This window comes from Martes martes, assembly GCF_963455335.1.
Source record: "Martes martes genome assembly, chromosome: 2".
Classification (NCBI taxonomy): Eukaryota; Metazoa; Chordata; class Mammalia; order Carnivora; family Mustelidae; genus Martes; species Martes martes.
This window is the reverse complement of record NC_137889.1, coordinates 171889545-171911066: the sequence shown is the minus strand read 5'-3', so window position 1 is coordinate 171911066 and position 21522 is coordinate 171889545. Positions and strand designations below refer to the sequence as shown.

Here is a 21522-nt window from a genome sequence, read left to right as displayed (position 1 = left end):
ATTGAACCCCATGTTGGGCTCCATGCTTAGTGCAGAAAATGCTTGAGATACGCTCTCTTTCCTTCTGCCCTTCCCCCTTTTCATACACTCTCTCTAAAATAAGAAAAAATAAAAAATCTTTAAAAGATTTTTTAAAAAATTAAATGTACAGAGTTGTCTTTAGAAATCTCTGTTATAGGTCAGTTCCTTTTGTGAATTAAAGTAATCGAAATTACAGTTTCAATTTAATTGAAATTAAAAATTGAAGTAATATAATAGCATCTCAAACCTAGCAATGTACAAGTGTTATAACCTAGTTGGTGTTATTTTAAAATGGAAACTTGGGCTAGAATTAGATTTTAGGAATGGAAACTTGGATTAAAATTAGAAGACCAGTCAGTGAGATTTACTCTGCTTACAGAATTAGGAGGAAAATATGATCACCTCAGCATGCACAGAAAAAAATGATAGAATTCAATACCTATAAAGTCATCTCCTGTATGACTTATTTCACCTAGCATAATACCCTGAAGGTTCATCCATGTTACCACGAATAGCAAGATTTCATTCTTTTTTATGGTAGATTAATATTGTAGTGTGTGAGTATGAGTGTGTGTTTGTGTGTGTGTGTATCGCCTTTATTCTCTTCTCTGTCGGTGGACATTTAGGTTGCTTCTGTATCTTGGCTACTGTAAATAATGCTGCAATAAACAAAGGGGTGCATGTATCTTTTCTAATTAGTTTTTTATTTTCTTCAGGTAAACACCCAGAAGTGGAATTATTGGGGCATGTGGTGCTTCTGTTTTTAATTTCTTGAGAAACCTTAGCGCTGTTTTCCACAGTGGCTACACCCATTTACATTCCCACCAACAGTGCATGAGGGGTCCCTTTTTCTTCACATTTTCTCTAATACTTGTTATTTCTTGTATTTTTGATACTAGCCATTCTGACGGGTATGAGGTGATATTGCATTGTTTTTGCATTTGTATTTTCCTGATGATCAGTGATTAGTTGAGCATCTTTTTATGTGTCTCAGCCATCTTTATATATATCTTCTTTGGGAAAATGTCTGTTCGAGTCCTCTGCCCATTTTTAAAAATTAGATTATGCGGGGTTTTTTGTTGTTGAGTCTTATGGGTTCTTTATATATTTTGGATATTAACCCCTTACCAGATATATCATTTGCAAATATCTTCTATTCAATAGGTTGTCTTTTTTGGTTTATTGATGATTTTCTTTGCTGTGCAAAAGCTTTTTAGCTTGATGTAGTCCCAGGAGGGTTTTTGTGTGTGTGTGTGTGTGTGTGTTTTTTTTAAGATTTTATTTATTTATTTGACAGAGAGAGATCACAGGCAGAGAGGCAGGCAGAGAGAGAGGAGGAAGCAAGCTCCCTGCTGAGCAGAGAGCCGGATGTGGGGCTTGATCCCAGGACCCTGGGATCATGACCTGAGCTGAAGGCAGAGGCCTTAACCCACTGAGCCACCCAGGAGCCCCCAGGAGTTTATTTTTGCTTTTGTTTCCGTTGCTTGTGGAGACAGATCCAGAAAGATATTACTTAAGGTCAATGTCTAAAAGATTACTGCCAGTGTTTTCCTTTAGGAGTCTTATGTTCTCAGGTATTACATTTAGGTCTTTAAATCCATTTTATATTTGTGTGGTCCAGTTTTATTCTTTTGCATGTAGTCCAGTTTTCCCAGCACCACTTATTGAAGAAACTGTCATTTCCCCATTGTATATTCTTGCCTCTTTGGTGGATAATTGACCATATAGGCATGGGTTTATTTTTGAGCTATATGTTTTATGCTAGTACCCTTGTGGTTTTTTTTTTTTAATTCTCTTTTCTTTTTATTAAAGTGTAATTGACACACAATGTTACATTAGTTTCATATGTACAGCATGGTGATTTCCACAACTGTATGCATTATGCTGTGCTCACCACAAGTGTAGCTACCATCTCTCACCATAAAACACCATTACTATATCACTGACTATATTTCTTTCATCCCCTTGACTTATTCATTCCTTAAGTGGAAGCCTGTGCTTAGAACTCCCCTTCACTCATTTTCCCATCCCCTATTAACCATGTAGTTTTGATTATTACAGCTCTACGGTATGCCTTGAAATCTGGGATTATGATACCTTCAGCTTTGTTGTTCTTTCTCAAAATTGCTTTGACAATTCAGGGTCTTTTGTGATTCCATAGAAATTCTAGGGTTTTTCGTTGTAGTTCTGTGAAAAAATACTATTTTTTTTTTTTTATGGGAATTGCATTGAATCTGTAGACTGCTTTGGGCAGTATGAATATTTTAGCAGTATTCTTCCAAATAATGAGCATGGGTTTTTTGTTTTAGATAGTGACTCTAAAATGTACATTTGATAATTTTGTAATTACAAACAATAAGAGAGGTTACTTTATAATTACAACTTTTAATCAGAAGTACAGCTACATAAAAATGCTTAAACATGGGGCGCCTGGGTGGCTCAGTGGGTTAAAGCCGCTGCCTTCGGCTCAGGTCATGGTCATGATCCCAGCGTCCTGGGATCGAGCCCCACATCAGGTTCTCTGCTCAGCAGGGAACCTGCTTCCTCCCTTCTCTCTCTGCCTGCCTCTCTGCTTACTTGTGATCTGTCTGTCAAATAAATAAATAAAATCTTTTTAAAAAAATGCTTAAACATGGTTTTCTTTTGTGAAATCTAAAACCTACTAAAGTGTGAAATGAGAGCAGTTTGAAAGAGCCTAAATCAAGGCAGCTTTGATAATAAAATATAAAAGAAACATAATTGATGATATTGCAGAATATCAAATGAATTTGGTTCTATGTATGAGACTAAGAATTTTTTTATCTGGGTTAAATTTTACCTAAAATGATTAGAGTGTTAAATGAAGATTTACACAAATTGATTGTGAATCTTCTGATAGTAACTAATTAATAGTTTGTGTTGTAATGGACACGAGTTTTTTAAAATATATGTCTTCTAATTTGTAAATATCAAGAGTTGAGTATTTTTTTCTTTTTACGTACTTTTACAGATGGTAGTAAAAACTTTTATGGATATGGATCAGGACTCAGAAGATGAAAAACAACAGTATCTCCCACTAGCCTTGCATCTTGCATCTGAATTTTTCCTCAGGAATCCCAATAAAGATGTGCGTCTCCTTGTAGCATGTTGTTTGGCCGACATTTTTCGAATCTATGCCCCAGAAGCTCCATATACTTCCCATGATAAACTTAAGGTAAATATAATCTTTACAGAATTAGTTTACTTTTATACTTTATACTGTAACTTACCTTTAAGAACTAGCTTTTATTATTCACCTGTCATCGTCATAAGATTATATCGTAAGTTGTAAAACAGATGAATTATTCCGTTAAAATTCATTGCATATCCACAAAAATGACTGGTATTTTTATTGAGGCATTGAAAGATGTAGATCAGAACTAGCCCCTGTCTGCTCTATGTAACCTTCATGATAACCTATCACAAAGCCCAGGTGGTTGAATTGAAGGGATAAATAGTAGGTTAGTGACACTTTATAAAACAATAGTGTAACAGAATTTATGTATTCAGATGATTATTTCACCCTGCACAGTACATGCAAAATTATATTGTGCTTATCTCAAGAGGTTTCTGCCTTTGTTTAAAATGTTTGAGGAACTCTTTTGAATTGATCTCTTTGAGCTAACTTCATATTCTTTATAATTTTTATTCCCGGCAAATTTTAGTATTTTGAACTGCTTTCTTTTCAGTTGTCCTAAAGTCATTTTTTTGCATGTTGATTCTTTTTTGGGTTAAAACTTCTAAAAAAAAAAAAAACTTCTAAAGAAAGCTTATTAAGAAATGGCATACTATTGTTACGAAGAGTACAACCCTTGAACCAGTCTATTATTGTTTTTGTTCCACACAAGTTTGTGGTCACATATCAAATTCAAACTACTGAAAATTACTATTTTCATGTGGGAAATAGTAATGGAAAGACTCTTGTCCAGGTCCTTAAAATGAAGATAATTGTTTGCCATGATGCAAGATGAAGATAATGAGTAAAGTGGACGTTCTGTAGTAAAGAAAGGGCAACAAGATAGAGAATTTACGGTTCTCCAAGAATGAGAAAGCCTAAAAATTTATGCCAGTAATAATTTTTATTATCATTTTTAAAAGATATAATTTGCTTTGTTCTCATTATTTGGAGTAATGGACTAAGCCAGTTCCAAGTCATTTGGCTAAGGAGAATTTTCTTTTATTGTATTTAATGGAGAATATGTATACAGACTATTATTAGTGTATTATGAAAGAATGATAAGTATTTGTGTCTAAATTAATTTTATCATTTTTTTTTAACAGGACATATTTTTGTTTATTACCAGACAATTAAAAGGTTTGGAGGATACAAAGAGCCCACAGTTTAATAGATACTTTTATTTATTAGAGGTAAAAATAAAATTTAATAAATATCACACTATTCACGTAATAGAAAATTCCTTACAGTAACTTTATAATGTAGGATGAATTTTTTGTTTTATACAAATCCGACTTAATAAAATGTCTTTTTTAAGATAAAGTACATTCCACTGGAAAACTTATTACTTGAAACTCTATTTTCATCTTTCTGTTTTTATTCTTTCTAATCTGAAGAGGGATTAATTTGAATTAATTTTCACTTGCTTATATTTAGTATGTATATATATCTACTAATCTCTAACAATTTAGTATTTTTCCACTAGAGTAAGTTAATGCCAACAGATGTATGTCTTTTTAAAGGTCACAGTATATGACAACTTTAACAACTTTAATTTTATATAGTTTTGTAAGCTTTAATAGAGATTCGTAATTCTGTAAATTGTAGTATTGAATTTGCTTTTGTGTAGCTATTCTGTGCAAGTGTAAATATTTATTTATTTATTTATTTAAGAACTTAGCTTGGGTTAAATCATACAACATCTGCTTCGAATTGGAAGATTGCAATGAAATTTTTATTCAGCTTTTTAGGACTCTCTTCTCAGTGATCAAGTAAGTTGTTTTTTAAGCATTTCTGTTTGTCTCTTTCCTTGCTGTGCATTTTGAAGTATTGTGTACTTTGCCTGTGACTGTGATCTTTTAGATTTATAATGAAATGTTTCCCTTAGAAGAATTGACATGAAGAGGAAAATAACCAAACTTGTTGTCTGAAAGCTGCTTTTGCTCTTGTACCACTATTTTAGTTTAGGTATCAGTTACATTGGTTGACTCATAAATGTGAGACCATATGTAATGAAATATTAAATTATGAAGTGGAAATTATAAGTATTATAAATAGCATTAGTGAGTGCTGAAAATCAGTACTTCAGTGGTTAAGCACACTGACTTCTCATATTCAAGCGAGAAAAAAACCTTAAGCATTGCTCCTTCTTTAGAGAAATAGGGAAATTAATGCATAGGGAAAGAGAGTGTGGTGGCTTGCCCAAGGACAAATCACTGAACAGGAGAGCCTAAACTGTGATTTCAGTTCAGTGTTTTGTTGTGTTTTATTCTGTTTTTGTTTGTTTGTTTGTTTGGGGGTTTTTTGTGGGGGTTTTTTGGTAAAATAAACCAAGCATCATCGTGAGATATGTTCTACAGCATTGCACTATATGCAAACATAATGTATCTCATATAAATTTTAAATTTTCTAGTAACCATGTGAAGAAAGGTTAAAAAGAAACAAATTAGATTTATTTCAATAATATACTTTATTCTACAGTATCCAAAAGCATTAATTTTTTTTTCAAGGTTTATTTATTTTAAAGAGAGTGTGGGCAAACGTGTGAGCAGGGAGAAGGGCAGAGGGGGAGAGAGACTCTCAAGCAGACTCCCCGCTGAGCTCAGAGCCTGACGTGGGGTTCAATCTCAACCCTGAGATCATGACCTAAAATCAGGAGTCCAACTCTTAACTGACTGAGCCATCCAGGCACCCACAAAAGCATTATTATTTCAACTTGTGGCTCTGTCCATACTACAAGTTTTCAGTGGGCATGTGGCTATTGGCTACTAATGGCTTCCATATTGGATAGCACATTTCTAGAGTTTTCTATAGATTTTTTTTTTATGGATACTATGCTATCATGCTTTCTGTTTCCCTAGAATGGTAGGAATAGAATTTAACCTGGCATAAATAGGAAAGAACTGGACTGAACTGGTGTAGAAATGGAAGCTTATAAAGAGACTGCATGAGAAAAAGCTTCCTTTGGCAACTAAATGAAGGCATGAAAAAAATGATAAACTGTATAAACTTTACCTTTTATGTTAGTTAGCATTTGCTGCGTGACAAAACAACCCCAAACTTGCTGGCTTAAAATAGACCCCATTTTATTTAACTCCTAATTCGGTTTGGCAGTTCTTTTTGTCTGGGCTGGGCTCACTCCTCTATTTGCAGTCTGTTGACAGGACATCTGGCAGTTGGCTGAGGTAATAGGACAACTAGGTCATGTGTCCCTCTCTCTCACACTTTCATCATCCAGCTGGCTAGCCCAGGCCTCTTCAAATGCTGATGGGTTTCAAAAATAGCAAGAAAGAGAATGCTATGTCTCACAAGCACTTTTTAAACCTCTGCTCACTTCATGTTTACTTATGTTTCATTGACCAAGGAAGGTACATAGTCAAGCCCAGATTCAAAGGTTTGTTAGATAGACTCTATATCTTCGTGGAGGAACAGAATTTTAAAGCCATATGAATATAGAGATAGAATAATTTGTGGCCATTTTTTGTATCCTGTCACATTTTTGCAACTTTTTCTTTTAAAATTAAAATTGCCAAAAAAATTCTAAAACTCTTGAAATTGTCATCATTTTGCCCCTCTTGTTGACCTTTACTGTCAACTTAGTCCACTTCCCACTCTGCCATTATACTTTCCTCTCACAGTTGCTTTTACATACACACACCTTTCTTTGATCCATTAGTATTTTGTTCCTGAACCTAAAGATGTAAGTTCATTGTTGACCTAATTAATTCATAGTGAGCTAGAAGTAAATAAAAGACTTGCCTTTTGGGGGTGCCAGTGTGGCTCAGTCGGTTGAGTGGCCAGTTCCTGATTTTGGCTTAGGTCATGATCTTGGGATCCTGGAATTGAGCCATGTGTTCCCGCTCAGCAGGGAGTCTGCTTGAAGATTCTCTCCCTCTCCTGCCCCTTACCTGCTCGCGCTCTTTTGGTCTCTCTCTCAAACAAATAAATTTAAAAAGACTTGCCTTTTGAAAGAGGAGCTCATTATTTTGTATTTACTGACACATTTACCATTTGTCTGGTGTTCTTCATTTCTTTGTGTCAGTGCAGATTTCTATGTGGTATTGTTTTTCTTCAGTCTGAAGGACTTTCTTTAACATTTCTATAGTTGGTCTGGTGCTGATAGATTTCTTTTGGTTTCGTATGTCTGAAAATGTCTTTATTTCACTTTCATTTTTGAAAGTTTTTTTATGGTAAAAATTCTAGGTTGATAAGCTTTTTTCTTTTTTTTTTTTTTGTTTTTTTTGTTTTGTTTTTTCTCTTTTAGTACTTTTAAAAATGTTGCTCCATTTTCTGGTTTTCATTGTTTCTAATAAAAAGTTTTTGTCATTTTTAATCTTTGTTCCTCTGTACATAATGTATCTTTTTTCTCTACCTGCTTTTAAGATTTTCTCTTCATTACTGGTTTAAACAATTTGATTATGATGTACCATGGTGGAGTTTTCTTTTTCTTGTGCTTGGGGCTCTTTGAGCTTGGATATGTGGGTTTACCATTCTGATTACAAGATGCCCTGTGAATTGTGAGATTTTCCACTTTGGTTGGAACATGTTCTATTCTAAGCCCTTTGTATATTCCAGGGATTATTCCCTCTGCTCCTTCTAGGTGGTGCCTTTCCCAAACTCAAGACATTTCTTCACATACATGTGCTGATCAGTAAGCAAGCACTTGAAGACTCGGGGATACCTTTACAGACCTGCTCTCTGAATAGGTCTCCCCCTCTGATATTCTGCCCTGCAAACTCTAGTCTTTCCAGACTTAGAAAAACCACTAGGCTCTGTCAGTATCTTCCCTTCCCTTACTGCAGCCTGGAAAATGTTTTCGTTTCTCAGCAATATGTTCATGATGTGCAGTGTCTGAAAACTATCATTTCATATATTTTGTTCAGTCTTTTAGTTAGTTTGAGGTAGGAGGATAAGTCCTACCCAATTACTGAGTCTTGACTAGAACCTGTGGAAATCATTTTAAGCCTGTTCTGTTTCTCTTCACTCTAGTTCTTTCCGATCTGTAAGTATATTTGGGTCTGAGAGTTAAATACTCTTCAGTTTTTTTGCATCAATCTGAATATTTCTATTTTTTCACCCTTAACACACACTCCCCCTTTCATGATCTTGGCTTTAGTAAACAGGACATTTGAAAGAGGGTATGCTATAGGGGTATGTTTCTAAAAGTTGTAGGAAACAGTGTATCTAATGTGAGAATTTTTCCACCAGCTTCAGAAATTTTCATCTTGCATTTTATCATCAAGTTTCAACAGGTCTCTTATACATTATTTCAGGTTAGTTTTTTAAAAAAGTAAGAGATAAATAAATGATGTTAGAATTTACCTTGATTTAAACTTTTCTATATCCCTGTATCTGTAGTATCACTAAATTGTATCATTTATCTTGATTTATCTTTACATATATATGTGATTATTGTGAAAGTGGATATTTCAAGTCTTTAGTTAAGATGTAGTCAGAGGAGAGAAGCCTAGATGTTCTACTTGTTTTTAGCAATTTTATAGCCAGTCTTCTTAGGTTAAGTACTGGATCAGCAGTAGAGATGTATTTATTGAGGAGGCCTACAGTTTATTCTTCACTGGCATGGCTAAGAAAGTAGGACTAAAGCTGATTCTAGGCTTTATACCTTGTTGACTTCTCATTTTGTTTGAAATTCTTTGTGAGATACCTAAATGACATTTTCAGAAACTTCTAGTCATAAATTCTGATAAAAATTTTATATCAGACTTTTGATTTTCAGTATCAATAAACTAAAATCTCTAGTGACAAAGATATTATAGCTAAAATTACTTGTATTGGCTAAGGTTTTTTTGGTGTTTATAGTTTCATTTTGGGAAATGTATTAGTATGTAAAAGGATGAAAAATTGTCTATTATCATTATCTTGTACTTTTTTTTTGTTTTCTTAATTAAAATTTTATCACCTTTTAAAATCTGGGGTCATATAAGCAAGATGTCCTTTCTTTGAAGTTGATGTTTTTGTTTGGTTGATTTAACCCACTTTTTGACTCCTAATTGTGTGGTGACTTAATTCATTTTAAAAGTCTTTGATTTTGTAAACTGCTTTACAACAATACCTTACAGCTGTTGTTACAGTTAGCAGAGTGAGAAAGTAAATAGAACAGTCAAAATTTCTTTGTCATTAATTAGTATGCTTTCTTCAAGTAACAGTTCTTTTATCTGAGATAGTTTTTTTAAACTGGGAAGTATAATTTTCAAGCCTGATTTTTTTTTTTTTTCTTTAAGCAATAGCCACAATAAGAAGGTACAAATGCACATGCTAGACTTGATGAGTTCTATCATCATGGAAGGTGATGGAGTTACTCAAGAATTATTGGACTCCATTCTTATTAACCTCATTCCTGCACATAAGGTCTGTATAATATGAAGATATTAAGGGTTATGTTTAAAGATAGTACTACACATATAAAACATAATTGTTTTCCACCGTTTGCAATTTCACATAATTATTCCCACTATCATTTTCTAGCCCCCATAAAATAGTGTAACACACATCAGTCTTAGAGCTATTGTTTTTAGGAGATTTATTGATTAACATATATTATAGAAGATTTTCATTGAGTAAAGTGCTTCCTGTTTTCTGGAACACAAAAATCTTTCACATTCACTTGTAATGTGGGAATTAGAAAGTACTGTCTTGGTTAGGTGTTTATTTTTTGTTTTGGGGGTCTTTTTTGTTTGTTTGTTGTAGGATTTTTTGGGAAGGAAAATGTAGTTCCTTCTTTGTAACACAGATGTGGGACATAGGAATTGTATTTCTTCTCAGAATCCGATTTTCTTGGGCATTTTCAGAAAAAGATTTGCGCAGAAGCAGGAACTGTATGGTTTAATGTTAAAGGGAAAGAGATGATTCATAGCTGTATATTTCTCCCTGTTTGGCTTTTCTGTTTTTCTCTGTTACTTCTTCCTAAGGACCTGAAGGACTTAGCTTTCCACAAGCTCCACCACTGGGCTGGATTCATTCTTAACCGTATTTTTCATATTTACCCTCCCTCTCTTTTCTTCTAATGGTTCAGTGACCTATTATCAGATGTTAGATTAACAGTGTATCTAATAATGCACTTATCTAATAATGCAATTAATTAGAAGTTCTTCTGCTTCCAAATATTATTTGCATTTTATTAATTCAAATGAATCTGTAATTTGCCAAAATTTTGAGAGTAATGGTGGGGGGGGGGCATGTCAGGCAAAATAAGAGGGGAAGAACAGAGGAATAGATAGCATATTTGGTGTTTATATTCTAGTTAGTATTTTTATGATTAGGAAATATATATACTGTTTGAGGAAATAGAAAGGTTACCTTAATTTTAAGTTAATTTCTTACCCTTTTTTCAGTGGAATAAAATCTTAGAGCAAGGGTCAAGAAGCTATGTCTTGTAGAACAAATCTAGTTCATTACCCGTTTATGTAAATAGTTTTTTTGAATACAGCCATGCTCATTCGTTTTCATTTTGTGTGTGGCTGTTTCACACTCAACAGCAGAACTGTGTAGTTGCAGCAGTAACTGTATGACTCAAAAAGCCTAATATTTCCATCTGGCTCTTTGCATAAAAATTTTGCTGATTACTCACCAAGAGTATAGGGTTTCCCAGCCTCTTTTTTGGGAGAGATGCAAGATGATGGTGAATGAATCTGTTTAGTCCAAAACTTCAAAGTATAGAGATGCTGATAGGTACTCTTTAAAATAAGAAATCCATTCTGAAATATGTTTTTAGAAATTGAATATGTCTTTTCTGTGGCCTTTCTCAGACCCTTTAATTTGTTATAGTGCACTGGTAATCTTGAGGAGCAAACACAGTAATCCGTGTTTCAAAACTTATCTTAATTGACCAAATGTTTTTCTTGGAACACTTTCCAGGTGTACTATTTCTTAGATCACACATTGATTAGACAATGAAGTACTTAGGATGGTGGGTTACATGGGGGTGCGGGGGTGGGAGGTTGGTGTATTTATTTAGAATACAGGGGTATAATTGGCAGGTCAGTTTGGTTAACAAACCCGAAAAGCCTTAGTTTTCAGTTTAATAAAACTAAACAAAAAAAAGAGTTTGACTTTTGCTGTCTAATATATTTTAGTTTTTTATTTACAGTGCTATTTGCAACTTCTGCATTTAAGACCACTTGACTAGAGAATATTAGGTAAAACCTTGAATGGGGTTCAGTGATATTTTTTGCTTTGAAGATTATAGTGTTATCATGGTTCTTTCTCATAAATTCACAAATTCATTTGTAACTTTGCATATTTTTATTGTGTTTCAGAACTTAAATAAACAGTCCTTTGACCTTGCAAAAGTCTTACTGAAAAGGACAGTCCAAACTATTGAGGCATGCATTGCCAATGTATGTATTTCTGTTTATATTTATTCTATAATTGCATAATTCTTAATCCATTGTATTAATTAATGAGACCTTTCACATATAGTTTTGTTTAGCCTATAAACAGTTTCATCTGTTTAAAACAAATACATAAAAGAACTGATATATCCAGATATGACCAAATCCAATATAACTGTGTAAGCTTTGACATAATTTTTAAGTGGCATAAGAGGATATCTTATAAAAACTTGTCCACAACTCCCACCCCTCTTTTGCTGCCTTTATATTTAACTTTTTATCTCCTGAGTATGCTGATCTCTTTCACTTTCTCCTTCCTTCTTTACCTTTATTTTTCTAGGTCATTCCTCTGAACTCTTTTGTTTCTCTCTTAAATAGCTGTTGTATATTAATAAAAACACTTTTTTCTTTATTGAAGTTTTTTTAACTTAAAAAAATCAATAAATTAATCTACAATAAAAAATAATTTTTAATTATTCCTAATATAGCATTCATTCCATTGTTTGCACATTTGCTCACATTCTTGTCTATTTTTTCACATACTCGGTGTAAAGTTTTGAATTGTCTATTTATATGTATTTTCTATATTTTGAAATTATTTCTTTTTAATATAAATGACTATAAATATTTCTCTGAATATACATATATCCATAATTTAACCATTTCCTTATTATTTTGCATTTAGATTATTTCAGTGTTTTCCTTTAATAGCTATTTTCTTGAGTATGCATTTATCTGTTGTTGAATTATTTTCCACAAAAAAACCCCAGGTGAGAGTATATTAATGGTATGAATTATTAGTATTACTTATATTACTAAACTAATATTTAAACATGATAAAAGAAAAGTTTCTTTTCACAAAGAATATATTGTGGAAAGTGTCTCTCTTCAACTCTGGATACCCTAATCTCAGTTCTCAGAAATAACCATTACCAATAGACTTTAAATATATCCTTCCAGAATTAGTGTTCTATGCGTGATCATTTTTGTATATGTGTATTTTTTAAAACTATTTTTTTATTTTTCCAAGGTGTGCATAGTAAGTATATTTTCAAATTTTTAACATGTGTTGGTTTTCAAAGGAAATATATTTTTTGATGAGTATACCAAATATACAGGCTACATCAGTTATGTGCAACTGCCTCTAGCATTTTTAAATTTAACATTTTTTTTCCTATGTGTGTATGTGTATTGGCAGGGAATGTTAGGTGTCTTTTAATTTGTGCTTTTGATATTCTCTTTTGTTTCTTCTTAGCATTCTTTTAAATTATCAGTTAGCTTTGGTATCATGACTTTTTTTCTCTTGATACTCTCAGTCAAAATCTTTTTGACTTTGGGCATTTAAAAAAACAAGAATTCAGCCCCCACCTTTAAGTACTCTTTATTACTAAACTCATGGCAAAATTAGTCAGACTTAACTAAAAGGCAAAAAGATTGAGACTTTAAAATTTTTCTATTATAAGGAAATTTATCTATAAAATTTTTTATAGTGAATTACATAAACTATCAAAGTTGTTTTGTTTTTATGGAAGATTCCTAGAAATACCATCTTAATTTGGAAAAAAGCTAACAGCTGAATTCCTTTTTCCCTATAACATTCATAATTAGATATTTAGAGGTTTATTCTGTTTTAGTGACTATTCTATCATATATTAGTAACTGAAATATGTTTCATCCCCTTCAGTTGTATATGTAATGCCTAATTATATCTTTTTTAGACAGGTTTATTGAAAAAAATCTGTCCAAGTTTTTAAGTGAAATAGATATTTTATTTTTGTTTAATATCTCCTTTAGTTTTTCAATCAAGTCCTGGTGCTGGGAAGATCATCAGTAAGTGATTTGTCAGAACATGTATTTGATCTGATTCAGGAACTTTTTGCAATAGATCCTCATTTGTTATTATCTGTCATGCCGCAGCTTGAATTCAAACTAAAGGTAGGACTGACTATAAGTTTTAAGTTTTTTAAGCTTTAAGAGAAAAATTTATATGTAACTGTAAGAGATATAAATATTGTTTTTCTCTTATAAAAGAATAAAATGTGAGTTTAGTTTATCTTATAGTTAGTTAAGGTATGCATTTTTAATCATTTCAGTAAAACAGTCTCATCTAATAATAGAATTACATGGGAAAATTATAACTCTCCTCGTTGTTAAATATCTGATTAACAGAGTGACACAATAATAGATTTGAAAAATGGTATTATCCCTTATAATACATATTGTTATTAAATAGTATTTATTATTAGGCAGATACATTTTAGAACATCAAAAGATTTCAAACTGATTGCTCAAAGGATCTTGATTATAACTATATGAACCTTCCATAGTATAGATCAAGAACGAAAATTTTACTGTATGACTTGGGACATATCTTATTTTTTATAGCCAAATAAACAAGGGATTCATAACTCCTCAAAAAATAATGAAAAACTTGACGCTTGATCCCCCCTATTCCAGTTGAACTATGTGAGATAACAGCTTACATTTGCTCAATATTTTCAACTTTGTGAAAGGTTTTTTATATCTAATACCTTATTTGATCCTTAAACTGTGGTATAGTTAGGACCAACATTATAGTTTTGAGTTTTGAGATGAAAAATTTAAGATGAAATAATTTTGCCTAGTTGCACAGTTAAAACGGACTTGTTAGAACTCCAGTTTTCAGACTCTTTCAACATGTATACATGATGATTAAGAATTGTCCATATTGGAGGTGCCTGCGTGACTCACTTGGTGTTAAGCATTCTGCTCAGTTTATGATCTCAGGGTTGTGAGATTAAGCCCCATCAGGCTCCGCACTTAGTGGGGAGTCTGCTTCTCGCCCTCTCTACCACCCCCCCTCCACTCAAAAGCGCTGGACATGGAGCCTGTTTAAGATTCTCTCTCTCCCTCTCCCCCTACTCCCCCTCCAAAAAAATAAAGAATTGTCCATATTGTCTTTATTATAAATATTTGTTACTTATAGTATAAAAGGACATTGTACCAAGCTTCTAAGAAAAACTATTACTTGAAAAATATTAAATGGAGAACAAGGTTTTGTTTTACTTTTTAATATTGAGTTTATTTTAACAGCCTAAAAACATTTCCATACCAAATTATTTCTAGGTGTAAGGCATTAAAATATTTTCTGTCAATCTCTACATAAGAGTCTGAATATGAAAAGTCACACCTCTTCAATCCTTAAATAAGATTGCCTTGAAGGATGGCGGGACGGAATTAAGAACTAGATTTCTAGGTTTCTGTGTGTGGACTGAGATACCACCTCAGAGACACCAGATGGTTTTTGCACCAAAATCAATTTACCATCACTATAATCATATTCCAACTTCACTCAAGGAATGTATTTTAAATTTTTATAAGGTAGGAAGGCAAGTTGTCACTCAGTTTCAGTAATTAAAAATATAAATATAAAATGTCACATCGTTTGAAATAATCACTATGTCACTGAAGTAGTCACAAACAAGTAGGATAAAACTTCCACTTAATTTAGTTTTCGACGTTTAAGCGGTAGACTGATTTTTCTTTAAAAAAATAAGTCGTGTTGGTTAGTTGATTGGACTTACTAAAAGGTCCTAATCTGCATTGTTGTCACATTGCTTGAGAAAAACTTTGTCAAAGAAAACAGTTTTTTTAATTACAAATGTTAAAGCTTTGATAAGGGTGCCTGTTTTACCCACAAAACCCCTTTTCCTGAAAGATAAACTATTCATAACAAAGACCATATCCCATGTTCTTTATTTTTTTAACTTGCTTTTTCCATGAGTATTTTTTTTACTGGATTTCTGGTATTACTGTAGACACACATTGTCTATGAATGGCTGAGAAAATTAGCATTTGCTTTTTGTTACTGCCTTTATTTTCCTAGTCAATATGTGATTTTTAAAGTTTCACATATCACATGGTTTCAGAATAACTTAATTTATAGTAAGATGTGACATCACTAGTGAAACTGAAACAGAATTCATAGCATATATTGATTCAGGATAAGAAAATTGGAGGTCTTTATCAAAAAAAAATTTCAAACTAAGTTTTGATTTTTTTATAATGTTCTGTTTTGCTGACCTTTTAGATCTTCTTAATATTCTTGTTCTTCTATTAAAATGAGTTTTCCTGGGGTGCCTGGGTGGCTCAGCTGTTAAACATCTGCCTTTGGCTCAGGTCATGATCCCAAGGGTTCTTGAATCGAGCGCCATGTCTGGCTCCCGCCCTGTCTGGGTCCCTGTTCCACGGGGAGACTGCTTCTCCCTCTCCCACCCGCCCCTGCTTGTGTTCCTTCTCTCACCGTCTCCCTCTGTCAAATAAATAAAATCTTTAAAAAAAAAAGTAAGTTTTCCTGAATCATGACATTCTTCAGTGTTATATTCTCCAATAACTTAGGGGATCCGTTTTTGTTTTTGTTTTTGTTTTTGTTTTTTTCAAGATTTTATGTATTTGTTTGAGATAAAGCAAGAGTGAGGGAGCCAGAGCAAGAGCTGGGGGAGGACGGAGAGAGAGAGTGGGGGTGGATCCCAAGAACCTGAGACCATGACCCGAGCCAAAGGCAGAATCCTGGTTGACTGAGCTACCCCGGTGTCCCTAGGGGATCCTTGATTAAAATTTCATATATCAAAACCTTAACTGATAGGAGTTTATGTTGGAGTTCAAATGGCAGAAAGATTTCTTATAAGAAAACTTAGTAGGATGGGGGGCTTCCAGGTGGCTCAGCCGGTTAAGCACTCTTGATCTCAGGGCTGCGAGTTCAGGCCCCACACTGGGCTCCACAGTGGGTGTGGAGCCTACTTAAAAAAAAGAGAAAGAAAGAAAAGAAAACTTACCAGGGTGGAAATTATTTGCAGCTTTGCCTTTCACAGAATTTTTTCCAAGACTCTTAGGGAATGTTAGAAATGAATGATTATTTTCATATTTCTACAATGTCTGTGTAGATTGCAAATAAGCAGTGAAGTAGGCATAAATTAGCAGTTGGAGGGGGTGTAAAATAAGAACAAAGAACCAGATGATGTGCCATGGAATCACATCAATTTCCACATAGTAAATGAGAGCATATGATATTTTAAAGTTCTCATCGTTGTAAGTGGAAATAGGAAACGGTAGCTTCTCAGGAATGATTCATGTTGTTTTCTATAATCTGATGAATAAACTTCAGCTTCATTTATTTTCTCTTTTTCCTTAGAGCAATGATGGAGAAGAGCGATTAGCTGTTGTTCGACTTTTAGCTAAATTATTTGGTTCTAAAGATTCTGATTTGGCAACACAGAATCGTCCTCTTTGGCAGTGTTTTCTCGGACGGTAAGAGAACATATAATTCTATGGATTCTGACTTGTATGTTTTGGAGGCCAGTCAATATGGTCCATTTGATTAAAACCACACGTACCAAAACTTTAATTGATAATGTGGTGGGTTTTTTGTTTGTTTTTTAAGTATCTGTTGCTCTTTCTTGGAGAACAAATTACACATCAGATTTTTTATGAAGAATGCTTATTATTTACCACATAACACTTTTTAATCTTTCTGTGCTACAATAATGTCATTAGAATAAATAGATAGGCAATATCTGAGAATGTTCCATCTTAAGATTTTTAAATCATGAGACTGAAGACATAATGATCCAGTCCATGCCATTCTTCAGTCCAACAATTCCTTTACTAGTGTTTATTGTTTAAGTCTGTAGCTTATCTAATTGAATGATGTATGTTATGAACTAATTTGGTATTATAGTAAGATTTTGAAATTGAAAATGACGTTGCTCTTGATTCAGATAATTTTTAATGTTCCCTCTCGAGAACTTAGAATTATTAGGATCTATTCAAAATGATGATAAGGTTGAAAAATATCTTTGAAATTTATCAAATTCCCTCTTGCATTCCATTTACATGTTTCTTGCTTTAGACCATGAAAAGTCTGTTTTTACTCTTATATTCTGGAGAATATTTAAGATTCATCATTGTTTAATTCAGCTGATTGAGAAGGTGGGCTTAGAAATTTTCTTAAATTCATTATAATGATCCCAAGTTAGATTTGCCAGTTATATTTTGATATTTGAGAAATCTCTGACACTGACAATCTTAATTTGCTTAGAACAAGCCATTTTGAAGGTCTGTAAATGCTAGCTATTTTGAATAATTAAACTTGATTTTATGACAACTTAAAATAGAGGGAATGAAACAACTATACTTGTCAATAAACAAGAGGAGTGATTCTGTTCTTGTGATTACCTCGATGTTTATAGCAAAACAATTACTTATAAAAACTAAATCAACTGTAAGAAACTTCTTATATTTGTAATTTTATATTCACTGCTATTTCTAATAATCAGTCTCCTTCATATTTCTACATATGAAGCATTCATTCATTGAATTCATTAAAATGAAGAAGTATTAGCAGTGTATCTGTTTTACTGTATTATTTTCCTTAATTATTTAGCAATAAGTATTTTGATACTTTGTAATTTAGTTGATCATAAATGGTAATGTTTTCATTTTTCTCTGGCAGTTAGAAAATTTATAAATCCTGGGGTGCCTGGGTGGCTCAGTGGTTGGGCCTCTGCCTTCAGCTCAGGTCATGATCTCAGGGCCCTGGGATCGAGCCCCACATCGGGCTCTCTGCTCAACGGGGAGCCTGCTTCTCTGCCTACTTGTGTTCTCTCTCTCTGTCAAATAAATAAATAAAATCTTTAAAAAAAAGAAAATTCATAAATCCTAAATGCAAGATTTATTAAAATAAAATTATTGTAATTTTAGTCTTTACTTAGGAAAGTAAGAAAAAAGTAAGCTTTATTTATTAAGACATTTATTGGGGCACCTGGGTGGCTCAGTCAGTTAAGCATCTGCCTTTGGCTCGGGTCGTGGTTCTGGGATCCTGCTCCCTGCTCAGCAGCGAGTCTGCTTCTGCCTCTCCCCTGCTTGTGCTCTCTCTTTTTCTCTCCCTCTCAAATAAGTAAATAAAATCTTTTTTTAAAAAGGCATTTATTATATAACTTTAATTGGTTATCTTATGAGATTACTTTAAAAATAGTTTTGCTTTTTAAAAACAGATTTTTATAATTAACAGTTGTTTTTAAATCGCCTATAATTTTAAATTTGAGAGTTGCTAAGTTTACCTTTATTATGTACAAACTGGGATCTACATGTGGTATTTCATATTTATTGCATTTTTACAATATACTCAACCTTTGAAAGAGTACTTTAATACAAGTTCATCCCAGCATATGAAACTTTTTTGTTGTAAGGCAGTTATGACACATACATTTTATGAACTTAACTTTGAACTTCTAGATTTGCTTTCTACCTCTTTGTCCAGTATTTTCCCCTTTTACCTTTTTGAAATAGATTTTGTAGGTTTTAAATTTTTATTTTTTGTTTTGTGTTATAACTAGGCTCTTAAATTTGGGGCTCTACAAAGTATGTAGTTTGGGTTGGGGAATGTGTTTAAACTTTTGTTTTAGCATGGTAAACATTGTGTTTTCAAAATGTTTTTGTGAAAATATGTATTTCTTTATATTCTCCCTTCAGAACATACTGTTATTTTAAAATAACACACTTTTTTATCGGTAACTGTTGTTTATAGGCACTTATGTAGATATGAAAATAATTATTTATCTGAAAATAATTATTTTGCCTTACAACTAATCTTTAACAACCTTTTCCATGTAGATTTAATGACATTCACGTTCCTGTGAGATTAGAAAGTGTGAAATTTGCCAGTCACTGTTTAATGAATCACCCAGATTTAGCAAAGGATCTCACAGGTAAGCTGGCTGATTTATTATAAATATGAGAGTAATCACACAAATATATTTTAGATGTGACCTTTGACCTTAAATTTAGTATCTGAAGAGGTTTTAACTCTGCCTCTACTTCAGTTTTTTAAGTGATAAGTGATTTTATGTTTATACAGTAAAATTACTCTTGAAATCTTCATATTGTAATCCTTCAGAATTTTTTGGAAATCATAGTTTGAGGAAGTAGACATTGGGTTTGGGCACAAATCATTATACCTATGTGATAATTAAATTTAGAAACATAATCTAATAATAACCCGGAAAGTGATTATCTCCTGGAGTAGACTAGAATTTCCCATTCTTAACTTGAACATAGAGCATTTGAACTTGCTTGTTTGGTATTGGAAATAAATGATTTTATCAAAATGCTGTTTACCAAAAGAGAAGAATCATTTCTTGTTTTGGTTTTGTTTGTAGTGTAATTATTTAAGAATCTTTTTTAGAGGTCATTGAATTCTAGTTACTCTGTATTTTATATTGTGTATGGAATAGAAATATACCTGTCAGCAACTTGCTATAAGTATTTTTACTATTTTTCTTTTACTTCTTTTAATTTGTATTGTAACTTAAGTTCTGAATATATAAATCAGATATTTCATTATGATTTGACTTTTCCACAATAGTTGAGGTAAAATACATTATTTGTTAAGATGTGACTCCAGTAAGAAATAGTGTGGTGTATTTTATTTTGTGATTATGTAGGGTATTGTCACATCAAAAATAAAATGATTTTAATTCATGCCACTTTTTACAAACATGTTTCAGTATGGATAGAAGTCTAAAGCGTTAGTCTTTTCTGTCATTCTGAACATGACAAGTATCATAGCTAACATTTAGCTTTAGTTTTTTTCTCTTATTACAGAGTATTTGAAAGTTAGGTCACATGATCCCGAAGAGGCTATTCGTCATGATGTCATTGTTACTATAATAACAGCTGCCAAAAGAGACCTTGCCTTAGTAAATGATCAACTCCTTGGCTTTGTAAGAGAAAGAACACTGGATAAACGGGTAAAATCTGAGGAATTTTATTCTTTTGTAATTTATTATATTTACAATGTTTGCTGAAGACAAATTATTTCTAAAGTTTTAATTTACCTTTTCAGTTATGAGTTACAATAGAATAGTGAGTGATCACCTATGTTTTTTTTCTTACAGTTACCATTTTCAAAAGTGACCATGTTGTATAAACTTAGCTGGATCTGTCATTCATTAGGCTAAAAGAATATCATATGAAAGTGATATTTCTATATTGCTATGCCAAGCTAAGGGCTGAAGTAACAGTTGTATGTTCAGATACTTTTTTGTGTGATTTCCTCTCTGTGGTTACAGTTAAAAACATGATTTGTTAAGGAAGACTAGTACTAAGAACAACAAAACCTGTTGCTAAGGAATAGTGTCAGCTGTAAGCCAGAGACAGACATGCAGGACAGGCTGATCAGACATCATATTAACAACTTGAACACAAGTTACCTTTGCAGTGTGCTGTTTTATTTGGGGCATAGTTGAAAACACACTGTCCTGGTAAAACCAGTGTCCTTTAGCAGTAGTTTAAGAGTAAAACTATATTTCTTGGTTATAAAATACAGCAAGAGGTATTCTTTAGGTTCTTTCTAACTATTTTGGTAGAGGAGGCAAGTATGTCAGACAGACGCTGTTTAACATGTTCAACTGTATCAGTAATTATAACTTTGAACAAGTTTTTCCTCTTGGCTTTTATTTAAATGAAATGAAGCTCTACCTGTCGGTTATTTAGTAACTCTCCCGCCCCCACCTCCATACACACACTTGATTGAAGGTGTTACCATTTGTATTATTTCTTCCTTTTAGAAACATTTCACTCCTGCTTCTGCTAATGTTTGTTGATAGTTTCTGAAAGAGTTGAATAAATGCATCTTCCTGAAGCTGTGTGATATGGTCATAATAGCATCTACTGGATATTTTTTAGGACCCCAATTTTGGTGCAGTAAATTAGATGACCTTGTGTACAGCCTTTCTGAAATTTGTTTTCTCCTCTATAAAATGTGGGGACAGGACTTATTCTTAGATTTCACTGCTTACATTATTTGGTTTCATGTGTGAAACGTCAAAGGCATCAGTTACCTGTTATATGGGAACAAAGTTTCATTCCATCTAAATAGCCTAAAAATGAGGAAATTATACAAAAGATTGTCAAGAAATA

At 32.8% G+C, this 21522-nt stretch overlaps 1 protein-coding gene across 1 annotated transcript in view; it reads left to right on the top strand.

Annotated features, from left to right (window-relative positions):
* PDS5A (PDS5 cohesin associated factor A) overlaps positions 1 to 21522 on the top strand; it is a 143202-nt gene that overhangs the window by 48313 nt on the left and 73367 nt on the right. The window contains exons 3-11 of the mRNA XM_080796909.1: positions 3011 to 3214; positions 4321 to 4407; positions 4889 to 4986; positions 9457 to 9583; positions 11491 to 11571; positions 13360 to 13500; positions 16736 to 16851; positions 19216 to 19310; positions 20206 to 20351. Coding sequence (XP_080653035.1) covers positions 3011 to 3214; positions 4321 to 4407; positions 4889 to 4986; positions 9457 to 9583; positions 11491 to 11571; positions 13360 to 13500; positions 16736 to 16851; positions 19216 to 19310; positions 20206 to 20351 — 1095 coding nt within the window. The remainder of the gene's footprint in view (positions 1 to 3010; positions 3215 to 4320; positions 4408 to 4888; positions 4987 to 9456; positions 9584 to 11490; positions 11572 to 13359; positions 13501 to 16735; positions 16852 to 19215; positions 19311 to 20205; positions 20352 to 21522) is intronic.